At 40.5% G+C, this 14,501-nt stretch overlaps 1 protein-coding gene across 1 annotated transcript in view; it reads right to left on the bottom strand.

Annotated features, from left to right (window-relative positions):
* scn8ab (sodium channel, voltage gated, type VIII, alpha subunit b) overlaps positions 1–14,501 on the bottom strand; it is a 70,972-nt gene that overhangs the window by 47,765 nt on the left and 8,706 nt on the right. Inside the window, exon 2 of the mRNA XM_028576000.1 lies at positions 8,884–9,227. Coding sequence (XP_028431801.1) covers positions 8,884–9,171 — 288 coding nt within the window. The 5' untranslated portion in view covers positions 9,172–9,227. The remainder of the gene's footprint in view (positions 1–8,883; positions 9,228–14,501) is intronic.

Raw genomic sequence — 14,501 nt, 5'->3', positions numbered from 1 at the left:
ACCGGCATAGCAAAATACACAGTTTGTGGTTCACACCACGGGAAACACTAGAAAGAAATAGGGAGGCGACCAGAAGTGTCCTGAGACAAGTGGTGTCCTGAAATCTAATTAAATTAAAAATAGCGTCCGCAGTCTGGGGAAAGACAAAATGTGTTCTCTGCATCAGAAGACTCCACTCTCCCTCCCTTCCCCTCGCCTGTTCTTTTTTGCCTACAGAGCATCTGCACTACTTAAAATATCCTCTCGCAATGTTTCCTGTCACATGAACAAAATAAGGATCTATACTTAATCAGCACAATACTAACAGGAACACAGGATTTACAGTCATGTTAAATCTTTCTCTTAGAGGTCAAGTGTGTTGCTGACCAAGCAAATCTATTATGTGGATGGGGGGGGAGGTTGTAAAATGAGCAATATCTCATTAGCACTTTACAGATGCCCAGCATGCATAACTATGTCCCGTATGTTAATCAATGTGAAGGATAATGCCATGGATAAATCCTATGGATTTGTAAAGGTTTTTTTTTGAAGACACAAGTATCTTATAGAAAAAAAGGTCTGCGTTGTCCTTATTGAGTCTGAGTTTCAATGTAGGTCATCCTCTACATCATATGGAAATTCAGAAATGTTCATGAAAAAAAAATCACAACTCGATTACAAAGAGGCTTCAGTTACTCAATGAACTGTGTCGATTTGGAGACAGAAACATATGCTGTTGATGCAAACTTGGCAACCACAAATAGAACAAGGGGTGCAAATGTCAGGCAATTTCTTTAATAAATTGTGCACCATTAATCGATAACTGATAAATCACTGAAGGTTATAAAATACGAAATATATGATTTTTCTTATGGAAAGCTTTATTGTGATGGGCTATTTTCACAGCACAACTTAAATCATAAACTAAATATATACACAAGTATCAGAATCATAAATGGACTGAAATGTAATGATACAACTGAATAATTCTGTGTAAAAGAAAGGCTATATAAGACGAATACATGCAGTGCACAAAACAAAGACTAAAATGATTGTGTCAATAAAAAGGGCTGTAGCCTACTAATGCCTGTATCAAGTATAAAAATAAAATGGGCTGCTCTGATCACCTGACAACAGACTTACTTACAGTCTTACCTATTTCAATTTAAGAATATGAGCAAAACGATGCGGTCAGAGACGAATTGTGGGCAGTCTATTACCTGGAAATCACTGGTGATAAAAAAAAGAAATCTTTAATATAGGCTATAGGCTATAGGCAACAGGCGCAGGACCTTTACTGTGCTGTTCGTATTGTAAAGAAAACCACTCTGCGCACGCATCATGAGCTCTGATCACGGTTAATCGTGGTACAAATGGCGCAGTTATCCCATTTGTATGTGCGTGTAGACCAACCACTAAAAACAATGTCCCGGAATGCATACATCATACTGTTGGTTGATATATTCTTGATTGTTTAAATTCCTAACAGTGATTCATTGATTAATTAATGAATCACTCACTCACTCATTTCACCACAACACATTTAAACGGGATCCACATATCAACCATGTAGTGCACTAGTAAACTTAGGAAACTGAGGATTAATTGCATCTATACATGGATTAACATAGAGTGACTAAGGCAGTGGACAGGCACCATGGATTACAAAACACTGTCTTTGTAACACTATACATGTTGAAGTCACACACACACACACACACACACACACACACACACACACACACATATCACTATACCACTGATCTGCCTACACAATTGCAAAGTTAAATGTACATACATAAATACATACTTGGGCATACACACATGCATAAATACACAACTCAGCAGAGCAAGATTCACTGTAAGGAAAAAGACTTATTTGCTGCGAAGCTGGTGAAATGTTCTTAATTCTCTACAGTGTTAAAAAAAAGGCACATATGCAAGAATCAGGAGGCAGAATGCAGCTGCAAGGACAGTGTGTGTGTGTGTGTGTGTGTGTGTGTGTGTGTGTGTGTGGAGGAGGAATAGTGGAGCAGGGCTATGGAGAGGGATGTGCAGGGGTATGGGACAGCAGCAAAGAGAGTCAGAGAGAGAGAGAGAGAGAGAGATGAGAAGGTGGAGGGGGAGTGATGCAGAACAGAAAGCTGCAGCGGGGAGAAAGCCAAACCTGAGATGGATGGGTAGACAGAGGGAGGAGGAGGACTGGGTAGGCATGCAGCAGAGAGAGAAACTGAGAATGAGACTAGGAGGGGGAGACAGAGAGAGCTGAGTGAGATCTAAGCAGGGAAACAATAGAGACTAAATCACGGGGAGGGAGTGTTGTACTTCTCTTAATCATCCTAGGACCCCAGCCTGACACAGACTGGTCTATTACGTCACAAAACTGACTGCAGATTTGGACTGTAGACCTAAAAGAAGATGGCAAAAAAACTCAGCGCCAAAATGATTATTAAAAAGAATGAATTGATTAAATGTATAACCGCCAACATTTTTGCTAATCTATCAATCATTTAAGTCATTTATCAAAAAAAAAAAAAAAAAAAAGGGCCAAACATTTGCTGCTTCTCCTTTGTGGATTTGATTCTTTTCCATGTTTAATACCATTTGCAAATCATGTATCTTGGGGTTTATTTCAATTCAAAACATCATCTAGGGTTCAGGGAAACTGTATTAATTATTGGTATTATAAAATATTTAATAATTCATCAATTGATTGCAAAAAAAACATAGAAATAATTATTAGTTGGAGCCCTAAATGACTTTCATAAATAGTAACATGCAAATCAGTACTTATAAGATTTTAGTTAGAACACATATGTATTCACCAGCCTCTTTGAAGACTGGAAAGAGAAACCATGGCACACATAGTATTAATAGCTGGATTTTAGCCCATTCTGTAATGAGCACTTGGTATTGACGAAGTGCATCTTAATTCATTTCACAGAGAAGTAAAAATATCAACAGTATGTCAGCTTCCACATTGTTCACCATGACACTTTGATGCTTCGTGATAAAACAGCAGAGATCTCATGGGGAACTTTAATATCTATTAGCATTATAGTCTGAAATATAACTCATATGATTCTGATTGAGCCCACTGCAGTGAACACTCAGCCAGTAATGTCTCAAAATATGTATGAATGCAAACTAATTTCCCTGCATATTATACCATATAAAAAAATGCGCCATCCCACTTATTTACCTGTATGCTGTGCTGCAAAACCCCACTTTCCCCTCCTTACCACACCCTCCTTTTTTATACCAACCTGGCTAGCAGTGGAAGCACACTTAACACCCCCTCCCCCACCCCCATCCCTTCCTCACTCAGCCCAGTACAGGAAGATGCTGTGTCATCAGAGACTGTGGACTCAGACAGAGCACTAAAGCCTGGCCCTGCCTCTAATTTACTACACCCTGAAAGAAGAACGCCAGAGAGGAGGCAGCGGAAGGGAGAGGGAAAAGGAGAGTAATGGACAGAGACACACACAAAGACAGAGATGATGGGACAGGAACATAATGTAATGGTTGTGTACAGTGCTACATGCCGAGTTTCAGAGGCTGCTGCTGCTTTAACCATGAGCTGCCTTTGTGCTCTCACTAGTAGCTGCTTCCCTGCAGAAGCCTGCACCGAAATGACTGGTCTGCTGCACACTCCCGTTGTAAGACCAACATGCCATATTCGGGAGGAGAATGAAACCTCTGAAACAACAAAACCCGATAGCTAATCAAACCGCTCAACTGTTTCTTCATTTATATCGAAATCTCCACAATGCCCTCCATCCATCCCGTCCTGCTCTTCTTGTATGACCACAGCAGCTTTAACATTGCCTAATCCCATCAGACATTTGAAAAGCCCAGGCAGTCCTCTCCCCATCACAGGGGAAAACAAGAACTGCAACGCTGCATTTCTCTTCCTCACCACTGCCCCCTCTTCCTCTCTTTGATGCATGAGTGCTGTGATCAGGTTTCCTGCAGCTGACGGTAACACACACACACACACACACACACACACACACACACACACACACACACACACACACACACACACAGAATCATTGACATACAGTGCAATGGTGAGCGATAGGATGAATGTCGGTCGAGTAGAGGAGACGAGCAGCCTGGAAAGGTGAGAACAGGAACAGCAAAGGAAGAATGGACGCTTGCCGTTAATAAACTTCGAGGCACTTCCTCAGGTATGATAAAGGACAAATACATTAGTGGATAAAGAAAACTGATTGATATGAAGGGGGGAATATGAGGTCTTAACCTGGGAACTTGCTGACACAACACATGTATGGGTATGATGAGGTCAGCAGATCTTGACTAAGCGGAATGAAGATAAGTCAGAACCTGTATTAATACACATATGGGGTAGGCAGTAGCCTAGTTAGATAAACTAACTACTCCATCCCTCCCTTTTGAAATTCTCTAGAAGTGTGCCCTTTAGCAAGGCACCATAGCCATGACTGCACCAGTGGAGCAGCTCTGAAGCCAGAAAATAAAAGGCTGTGGCTGTGATGGGTGTATACTGCAACTACCTTACCAGGTCATCAATTTATTAATTAAACATTAACAAAATGTTGACAATTATTGGGTCAATGGTCAAATGCCAATGAGTATTCACTAATGTTTCGAATGACACACAATTCTGACCAAAAACCATTTGGAAATAACATTAATTTTGTAGATGAGCTATCTCTTATTTTGAAATGCAACCCGGTCATACAAAAAAAATGTGTGTGAAATGTCTGTATTGTCACCCCGCTGCATTTTTATGAACTATAATAATCTGGTCATGGGTCACATCTCTCGCCTGTGTCCAGGCGCCATCTCTTACTCATATAACTGAAGTTAATGTTACACACAGTAACTACTGTTCTTCTGTGTTTTTCGCCGTGGCGGCCACCACAACAGAGCATTACCAGTGGAAACACTGGCACAATTACAGGTTTTCCTCTTCTGCTTAACAAAATATACAGCTGTGCAAATAACAATTAAAATGTATGTCAATAGTTTGGACCGGTGCTATTTCTCCCTCCATGTTGCAGTAGAGCCTGTGAGCGAGTGGGGGCGGGGTTGCCTGGAGAGTTTGACGGCAGAGATGAAAACATTGCACGGCTTTACGGAAGAAATCAAACTACATTGATATAAACTGTATTGTTACATCCCATATCTCATTTAAAATTATATATCGATATACCGTAAAAAGTCGATTTATCGCCCAGCCCTAGCACCCTCCCACATTTAGCTTAGACAAAAAGGTTTCCTGCTGCAGATAGAGGAGGAACGTGATGATAAACAACTCTGTAGCCACTTTCCTTCAATTGCCAAGGTAAGACGCCACAGAGGAAACTAAGGAGAAGTAAAGAAGTATGCACTGGGCAATAAGCAAAGTGGGGAAGGATAAAAGGCAAGAATGCAACACTTCTGTGGCTACCACTGAACTAGAGATCACAAAAGGCACATACACTTCATAGTTTCATCCAGGGAATGCTGCTGGCTAAGATTGCCAGTCCTGCTGACTGGGCTGCTTTGCTGCTATATAGGCTGCAGATTCTCTTACACATTATTATTGTCACCACACAGGAGACTGGCTACCCCACACGTCTACACAGCTGAAGGCACTACAGCATACTCCTGCCCTTTTTATCTCCACTTCCTGTCCTCTCCTGCCATCTTCTGCCTTTACTCCTCATTCCTCTTTCACTAGTGCAGAGCTACAGTAAGGGCACAGCCTGGGGTTAAAATGTGCCAGGGCTGAGCACACAGGCACGCTCTTCTATGTCATCAGGGGACGCTTAACTTAGCACATCTTCAACAATGTATATATTTTTTACACAATTACTAAAAACCTGTTTTCTTCGTAGCTGTGGAGAACATATTCCTAAATGAGGTGATCTAAGAACTTGAGGATTTTCACAGGGTTTCCTTGTTTCCTGTCAATGGGTTTCCTTAAAAGCTACCAAGCAGATCAGCAACCTCAGTCTAGGTGGCGGTAATGCACCGCAACACTGGCTGCCAGCCGCCGCCATAAGACGGGAAAAAAAGAAATAGAAAAATAGGTCAGATACAGACAGGTTTCATAACAGAATGTAAATTGCTCTGATATTCTGCTTTAAATGATACTTTAATGTATAAAATACATAATTTTGAGAGAAAATGGGGAGATTGGGTTTTTTTTGTCAACACTAATACGACCTTCAATGCTGTTATGTAATGTGATTTTTTGGATGTTCTTATGTGTTTTAAATCTCCCAAAATTCTATTTTGCAAGGGCACTGTTGCTGCAGTTAATCCTCCCCCCCACCCTCCCAAGACCATTGTGAGTGGTTTAAGTAAATACAAACAAGCCAGAGAGTTTACCATACACCCAGAATGATAAGCGGTGTAACCAGACTTATACTCCAGCGCAGACACAGCGCTGTAGAGATAGGTCTGGCTATGCGAGATTAGTCTGAACACGGTTGTTATGTCATGTAGAAATAATCTAAACTCCTGTGCCGGTCCTTGTATTTGAGGTTTAACTTAAACCATACGGAGCTGAGTGGTTACAGCGCATGCCACATTACCACAACGTCCCAGTTCGTTTCTAGCCTTGGGATCTTTGTTGGGACCCACCCAAGCAAAGAAGCACAAGTAGACTTTATATTTCACAAGTATTGATTTCCATTAGATCGTATAGATCTGACCACTCTTGAAGGCAGCTTCATTTTACGAAGAACGATAGAAAAAAAAAAGAAAAAAGTTGAAAAATAAGAAAAGCGACCAGATGTTTGATGCAACATTCAGTTTTTGTTTCATTTATTAAAGTTTGACAAGGCAGGGTAAAGCAGCATCCAAACATAAAAAAAAGCATAAAACATGTCCTAGTATGCGTCGTGGAGATCAGCTGTACAAACAAAATGGTGAAACACAAGATCAGAGGTGGTCATCTGGTCATCTTTTTTCTCCATGTCCTTATTAATGTATAATCTATATGCTCGATAATAGCGTAAATTTATCGTAATTAGCAAAAATAGCACTTGTGTTTTATTGCTGTAAATGTAGGCTACTATATGGCTATTTTAAACGTATGTCAATTAGCCTAGTTGTTTTATATAGCCGCAATTCAGAAATATTTACGGAGTATTGGATGTCAAAGAACTATTTTGTGTTTTAAACTCTCTCATGTCTCTCAAAGTAGGAAGTAGTACAAATTCCTACATATTTTATTTAATATATATATATAACTTTTTTTTTTTTTGCTTTTCCGCCTTTAATGGACAGGACAGGTGAGAAAGAGGGGAGATAGAGGGGGAAGACATTCAGGAAATCATCACAGGTCGGAGTCAAACCCTGGACCTCTGCGTCGAGGCATAAACCTCTAAATATACGTACACCTTCAGCTTTCCGTTTGCAAACGGTACATGACTAACTCTCTGTTCTCAGTTCACTAGCGAGCTGAACTGAACCCTCAGACCATGAACTGTTTATAAAGAGGTTCAGGCGTGTTTCAGTTCAGTGTGCGGGACTATGTGCAGTCGGAGCTCCAGTCGAGCACGTAACGATTCGGTGAACAAATCTTTTGTCCGAATCTTTGTAGTGAACTGATTGAAGTGATTCATTACACTGAAAAGAACGATTTTGCCCATCACTGCAGTTTAGATCATCTTATTCATTTCTAAAATTTCAAATCTTTTACGATTTACTTTCTTTTGAAGGCAACACTATAACAAGTGGAAAACTTATACAATTGTGTAATTACAATTAAAAGGTGTTGCTTCTTCCTCATTTCAGTTCTGATACCAGACACGGGGTTACTGAATACCTGATAAACATAACAGCTGCCGATAATGCACCACCACAAGTTTAGTGCCTGCAAGGAGGACATCTGGTCAATTTACCAGGAATGTATAAGTCACAGAAGGAATAAGTCATAAATGTATTGTATATTTGTCACACGTTAGCAAGGTGACAGTTTCTCACCTAATATGGTTCCTCAGTGAATTCAGTCAAGGATGAGAATCTAAATACCTGGGCATACAACATCACTCGCGGTGTAATCGCATTCACTCGTATTGATTAGGCTAATTGTAGAACAATGTGGAAATGTGAACAACAGTGGAAACATTGCAGAACATACTGTAGATCACAATGACCAGTAACAGCGCAGCAATACCGATACAACTGTTGTTTGATAACAATGATAATTCCACTGCCCCAGTGCATGCTGGGAGGCCATCAGACACGCCTAGTTTTGGAGAGAGCACTTGTCGTCTGTAAGTGGGTTTTGTCACAAAAGAATTCCATTAGCTATAGTATTGATGGCATAGAAACACAAAGGCGAATTTGTCACCCACTCCAGCTGTTACATCATCTTTACCATGCATTAACACGGATAATTAATCAACACTGAAGAAACCTTTATGAGAATTATCGCTGCCTGAGAATTGCATTCCACGGCAACTCTGCAGTGTTGCAGGAGCAGAGCCACTACATCCCTCTGCCTCTGCTTTGATTGTAAAGGTATACTAAAAAACTCACGTACCTTGTATGATCGAATAATGCCGCCCCTCAAGCAGTGACTAAAAACTTTAAAATGTCTCAAGGTCATCTTTGCTGTTATTATATTCTTATCTCTGTACGAAATACATGAACTTCTATTTTGAATGAATTGATATGAAACCTGAATCTGTAATGACAGTGAATTTCATCTCACCTATGTGTGTGGTGTGGTAAGTTTACAATGCTGGCAATTGTCACATGAGAAAAAGGTAAAGACTAAGCCCAATCGAAGGTTACGCCCAACAGCTAAATAACACATCTGTAAAAGTTCTCACTATCTATAAACCTCTCAACACATTAAGTTAATGCTTCTTCATTATGAGTGACTCTGTGGTGCATTTGGCCTGTGTGACAACTCACTTTCATGTTCAGGTTCTGATAGTATGGGTCCAAATCCTCCAGCGGTACACCCGACATTCCAGGAGGAACATCGCCGTAGATGAACGGCAGGCTCTTCCCAGCCTCCAGGTCACTGTTGGGCTTGGGTTCATTGTCGTCAGACGTGTCACGGTGACTACTGTCCGATCTGGGCTTGGGTGGCTTCTTGTTCTTCTCTTCTTTGATGCGCCTCTCGATGTTAGCAAGCGATTCCGGGGTGAATTTCTTGAAGCTGTCAGGTCCTGGGGGTGACATAAGGGGTGCGGCCATTTTTTCATCCTGCAGCTATTTCCTCTTTATTTGTTTTTCATCCCAGACATCCAGCTCTGAGAAGAAGAGAGAGACACAGAGCGAGAAAGAGTTAGCATAGAGTACCCGATCAAAGAGAAAAGAAAATCATGCTTTAAAATAATGTCATCTAGTTTTTTTTTTTTTATTGTCAGTGTCTTTTATTAATAACACTGACTGGACAACAAAGTTTATGATTTAATTGGTTGACATATCTATATGTTAGACCAGTTGTTTTGCATCCCTTGCAAAGCCTCGCAGATAGAATTTTCTAGTTCTACCAGGGAATGCAAACAAAGCAAAAATAAAGCTGAAAAAGTGCAAACATTTGGAAAATGAGCCAGTAGGAACTATTTCTACTCTCTCCATCAACCTTAATGACTAAAGGACTGATCCTGTATCCCCAAAAGCTAAACTCAGGTACCCAGCACATACAGTAGGCAACACTGAATTCCCTTTTGCTATCATCTTTGTGACCTCAACAGCATGGAGACCAGTCTTTTCCTTAGGTTTGTGAAGAGTCAGGTCTACTTTTTTGGGAGGGGGTTTAGGGGTCCTACCTCAAGAAAATGTCAAAAAAAAAATATATATATATATATCTGTGTCTAAAACGGTGGAAAAGCTAGAACAGTTAATAAAAATTAACACTCAAAAAGCTTAAAGACAAAACTTTCTAAAGAAGTCCACTGGGGACAAACTACAATAATTAGATGTTAGAAAAGTATTTTGGTTACATTTATTCGGCTTAGGTGGAGCCCAAAAAGGCTTGGGTGCTGCACCTAAGCCTTCTAATGGTAGGGAAAACCCTGGAGACATGTCAAGGTAATTCTTCTTGTGTTTATGCTCACAAATGATGGGCTCTTTATCCGACCAGGAACTCATCTGTCTGACTCTCTCCTTCACAATTTTCTTTCTCAGGACATTTCCTTGTATCTAACTATACCAAAATGCATTGTTTAGAGTTATGTTTATCCTTAAACTTTCATGGTGTTGATATTAACAATAAATAATTGTGATGTGAATGTGTTGGAAGCACCGCTGGTCTCACTGAGAATAAAGACAAAGTGCAACGCATCATGGTCTAAAAGCCACGCCCACTGGAGGGGAAAACAACAATATGCAACTAAGGTCTCAACACTAACAAAATGCCTTTAGCTAGCAAAAAAAATATTAAATGATTATTTTAGCAACTTACGTCTACTTGTTAGCTGTTAGTAAACTAAAGTTAGCTCTGTGTGCAAGCTAAGGCACTGGCAAACATAATACTGCATAACTTTCTGATTTATCCACATTCCTCTAGAACACAAGTTGTTTACTGTCAAAATGCTTTAGCTTAATTTACAGAAACATAGTTAACCTAAAACAAATGTCGCGGACACTGAGTGTCAGGATCCCACGGTTTTCCGATTCGTCTTATTGCCTGTATCCACTTTTGTCTTCCTAGAAGCTCAGCTTTTTGGGTGAGCACATCTTAGAAAAACTTAGTTATGGGTTATTACAGTTTTTTCCGATTGCTAAACGACAGTGGGCACAACTGGAGTCACATGTGCAAAACTCAAAACTACAGTCTGCACTACCAACAGTCACCTGAGCTAAACAGTTCACATCAGCTGCAAAACAGGCTCAGTGCAGCCAAACACTACGCACAGGCCTCACTGAGATAACACACACTGTCACTCAGAACACACTGAGAGTAAAAACACTAGCGTCAAACACCAATACAGAAATTACAAACTTTTTCATCTTTACAGTTTGAACAATTTGAGTGACTTGACACTACTCAATAGTTTAAAAAATATAGATTGTATAGCATACCAATTTTTACATAAGGTAAAAAAGAAGGAATGAAAATCAGCAGTTTTCTTCAATAAAGTATTTTGTCTCTAGTAATTTATGGAATTACTGGGGGAAAAAAACTAAAGGTGCATACGTAACAGTACCAACGAATAGTGTGACTACTACTGCCTCTCTCCAGCATCATGTGACAAGTTTTCTTCATCACATTGGATGTCTGCATCATCTCTAAATACTAATGAATGTGGTGTTTCTATTGCTTTCACCGCCATTACTTTCTGAAAAACAGTAAGAACACAGTTTTACTATTGTAAAGATATAGTGTTTTTCACTTTTTTTATAGCTGTGTATATAACCTCAGACATCTTACCTGGACATATTGGTATCTTTGCTCTTTTACCTGTTTCTCTCAAACGGTACGGTGTATAATTGTTTCATTCTTATTTGGTGTTTGTATACAAAAAAAGGTTTTCTGAGCTTTCTCTGTATAAATACCATATATGTTCACTAACTAGTCTAAAATAAGACACCTACTTAGGCTTTCAGCTAAAATTGCAATCAGCAGTGTTTGATAGGCACCAGACTGAAATCTATTCTGTTTTGAATGTGTGGTTAACAGTTTTGACAGCAGTGTGTTAGCAATTGAACAAAGTGCTGTAAATCTACAGTGTTGTGCACGTTGTGGTTAAAGTCATGGGATAAGTGTGTAAAGTTTTGAAAACTGTGTTTAAGCAATGAAAAACAAACTAGAGTTTGGTCCACATGAACTGCTGCTGTGCAGACTGTAGTTAGCGTTTTGCACATGTGACTCCAGTTGTTCCCACTGTCGTTTAGCAATCGACAAGCTTTTAGACATTTATCTGTTGTTTGCTAGCAGACGGAATTGAAAAGGAGGCAGCTTCACGCAATACAATGGAGAGCGATGTTTTTCCCTTCGGTGTGAGTGGGACTTAAATGCACATTGTCTCTATAGACATCCAGGTTTGCAGCTCTAGCTTGGATGTCTCTGTGGATGAGTCCAAACAGCTCTTACGGACGATAGATATAAAATAAGTCTGAAAGTGGCTCCCAGCACACAGGCAATTACATGCCATCTGTCCTGTGCAAAATGACAAAGAGCCAAACAACCATAAGCTAATCAGGTAAAACAGACAGATATTAGTGCTAGATTTATAAATTAGCAAAGAGTAGTCTACATCGATTAGGCTACTATTTATTTAGGGGATTGCTCTGGTGCCGCTGGAAGATCCGCCCGACATCCCTCATTTTCGGCCAGTTGTCCCTCACCTTCTGCTTTCTTTGTGTTGGCGTTCTAAACTCCGGTGGATTTCTGAGGACTATGGTTAACTGCTCCTCAGATCTTTGCAGGGTAAATCCAGACAGCTAGCTAGACTATCTGTCCAATCTGAGTTTTCTGTTGCACAACTAAAACAACCTTTGAACGTACACATGTTCCACCGAAACAAGTTCCTTCCCGAGGCTGTTTTGCAGAGGAACTGTTATTGTGTCCAGTGCTTAGCGCCAACCCAGACGATTGTGATTGGTTTCAAGAAATGCCAATAAACAGAGCACATTTTTTCTCCCATCACTGAGTGCTGTGTGGACTAGCGAGACCTTCCTCCGCACCCTGTGGAGGGTCTGGCAATGCGAGACTAGCGAAGAGTCTAGTGCTACATGTTCACGGTAAGAACTTAATGAGTTGATATTGTGTCAAGGCCCCTTGCTGTGAATTTGTTTTGGAGTTTACTTCCACCATCTACTTATCATACCCATTGATCTAAATACAGATGAAGTATATAAATGAATAAAAATGGGATGTGTGGTAAAGAAAAGAATGGGTGGGGTTTATTGCATGGCAATAATTCAAATGTTGACAGTTAAATTGTCAAAGCACAATATGCTGAGATGACTTTTTATACATTATAAACATGTGTTGTGTGGTTTTTGTTGTTCTCTGTGACAAATCCATCCACTTACTCCTTGCAAAGCCTCGCAGATAGAATTTTCTAGTTCTACCAGGGAATGCTAACAAAGCAAAAATAAAGCTGAAAAAGTGCAAACATTTGGAACATGAGCCAGTAGGAACTATTTCTACTCTCTCCATCAACCTTAATGACTAATGGACTGATCCTGTATCCCCAAAAGCTAAACTCAGGTACCCAGCACATACAGTAGGCAACATTGAATTGAATTTTTTGCTGGCCCATGATTATCATTATGTAACAGTGCACCCAACACAGGCCACAGTATGCATTCTGGTGTCTTACATCCTACTGTAGGTCTACTGCAAACATTCTAAACTGTTGATGTGTGTCAAAAGATAATCCAGAAATGATTGCCAGACTGGAAATTATTCAACCTATGGGGCTCAGACTCATTGTTGTAACAGTAAAGTTGGAATAAAATTATCAACTGCATCTCTCCAGGCTCCTCCAACAGATGAAATGTATCTCCCCAGTTGTTTGATGACCATGCTGTTTAATACAACATACTGTATTTGCCAGTCAAGTCACAGTTCACACAATCAAAAATCAGACAGTGTGTCCAACATTCATGGAGAAAATGACAAGGGCACAGACCTGGAAAGAAATCAGAAGAAATCCACAGGCAGACATAGATCCAACAGCCCAGTATCTTCGAGAAAAAGCACAGCCAACCAAAAGAGAGTCTGAATTGAAGTCCGATTCAAGTAACCCAACCTCAGCACAACCTCCAAGTCTCCTTCCACCAATGCTACATCAATTGATCTACCGTCAAGGTGATTCAAACCAGGATGCAATAGCAGTGCATGTAGCCTACACTTTACACTTAAGGCTGGGACAATCCTAAACACGGGCAGCAAAGCTGCCAAGCGAGGAAACAGCCCGAAAATTTTACAGATGTTGCTCAATGCTTTCGATGTCCACTAACTCACCTGGTCATTTGAGAATCACGGCATAAAACGCAACTATCTGACTAAAACATTTTGGTTTGAAAAAAACTGCTCGGTTCACTCTTAAATCAATTACAGTGAATTATATTAGCGCACGTAATCGGCACCAAATGCGCGGAGCCCATAACCGCTCCCGGTTCCGTTAAATCCGTTATGAGTCAAGTGAGTTCAGAAATACAAACTGATGGATGACAGCGAAAACTAAAAACTCCGGCAGCCTCGTTTGCCTCGCAAGGAAAAGACAAGCCAAGTGTCGCCGTCCGATTCAGCAGCGTTTAACAAAAAGGCTCCATATGCTTCGTCCTCTGTGCGGAGGAAAGACATCCAAATGCACCACGGCCCCCGTCCCGTCACCTGAAAGAATTTTCTATTGTGCTCTATGCACTGTGATGATGACCTGATGTCTGGTGGAGCTAACCGGACACCGCGGCGACACAGTAATAGTGAGGAGGAGGAGGAGGAGGAGGAGGAGGAGGTGTAGGCTATAGGGCACTCGCATCTGAGTCAAATGGGCCAGTAAAGAACTTAGCCTTCATCCTTCATGTCAGTGATGTCTTAATGCAACCACATGTGCCACTAAATGTAA

The sequence above is a fragment of the Perca flavescens genome, chromosome 4 (assembly GCF_004354835.1).
Source record: "Perca flavescens isolate YP-PL-M2 chromosome 4, PFLA_1.0, whole genome shotgun sequence".
NCBI classification, from domain to species: Eukaryota; Metazoa; Chordata; class Actinopteri; order Perciformes; family Percidae; genus Perca; species Perca flavescens.
This window is presented reverse-complemented; position numbering and strand designations above follow the sequence as displayed.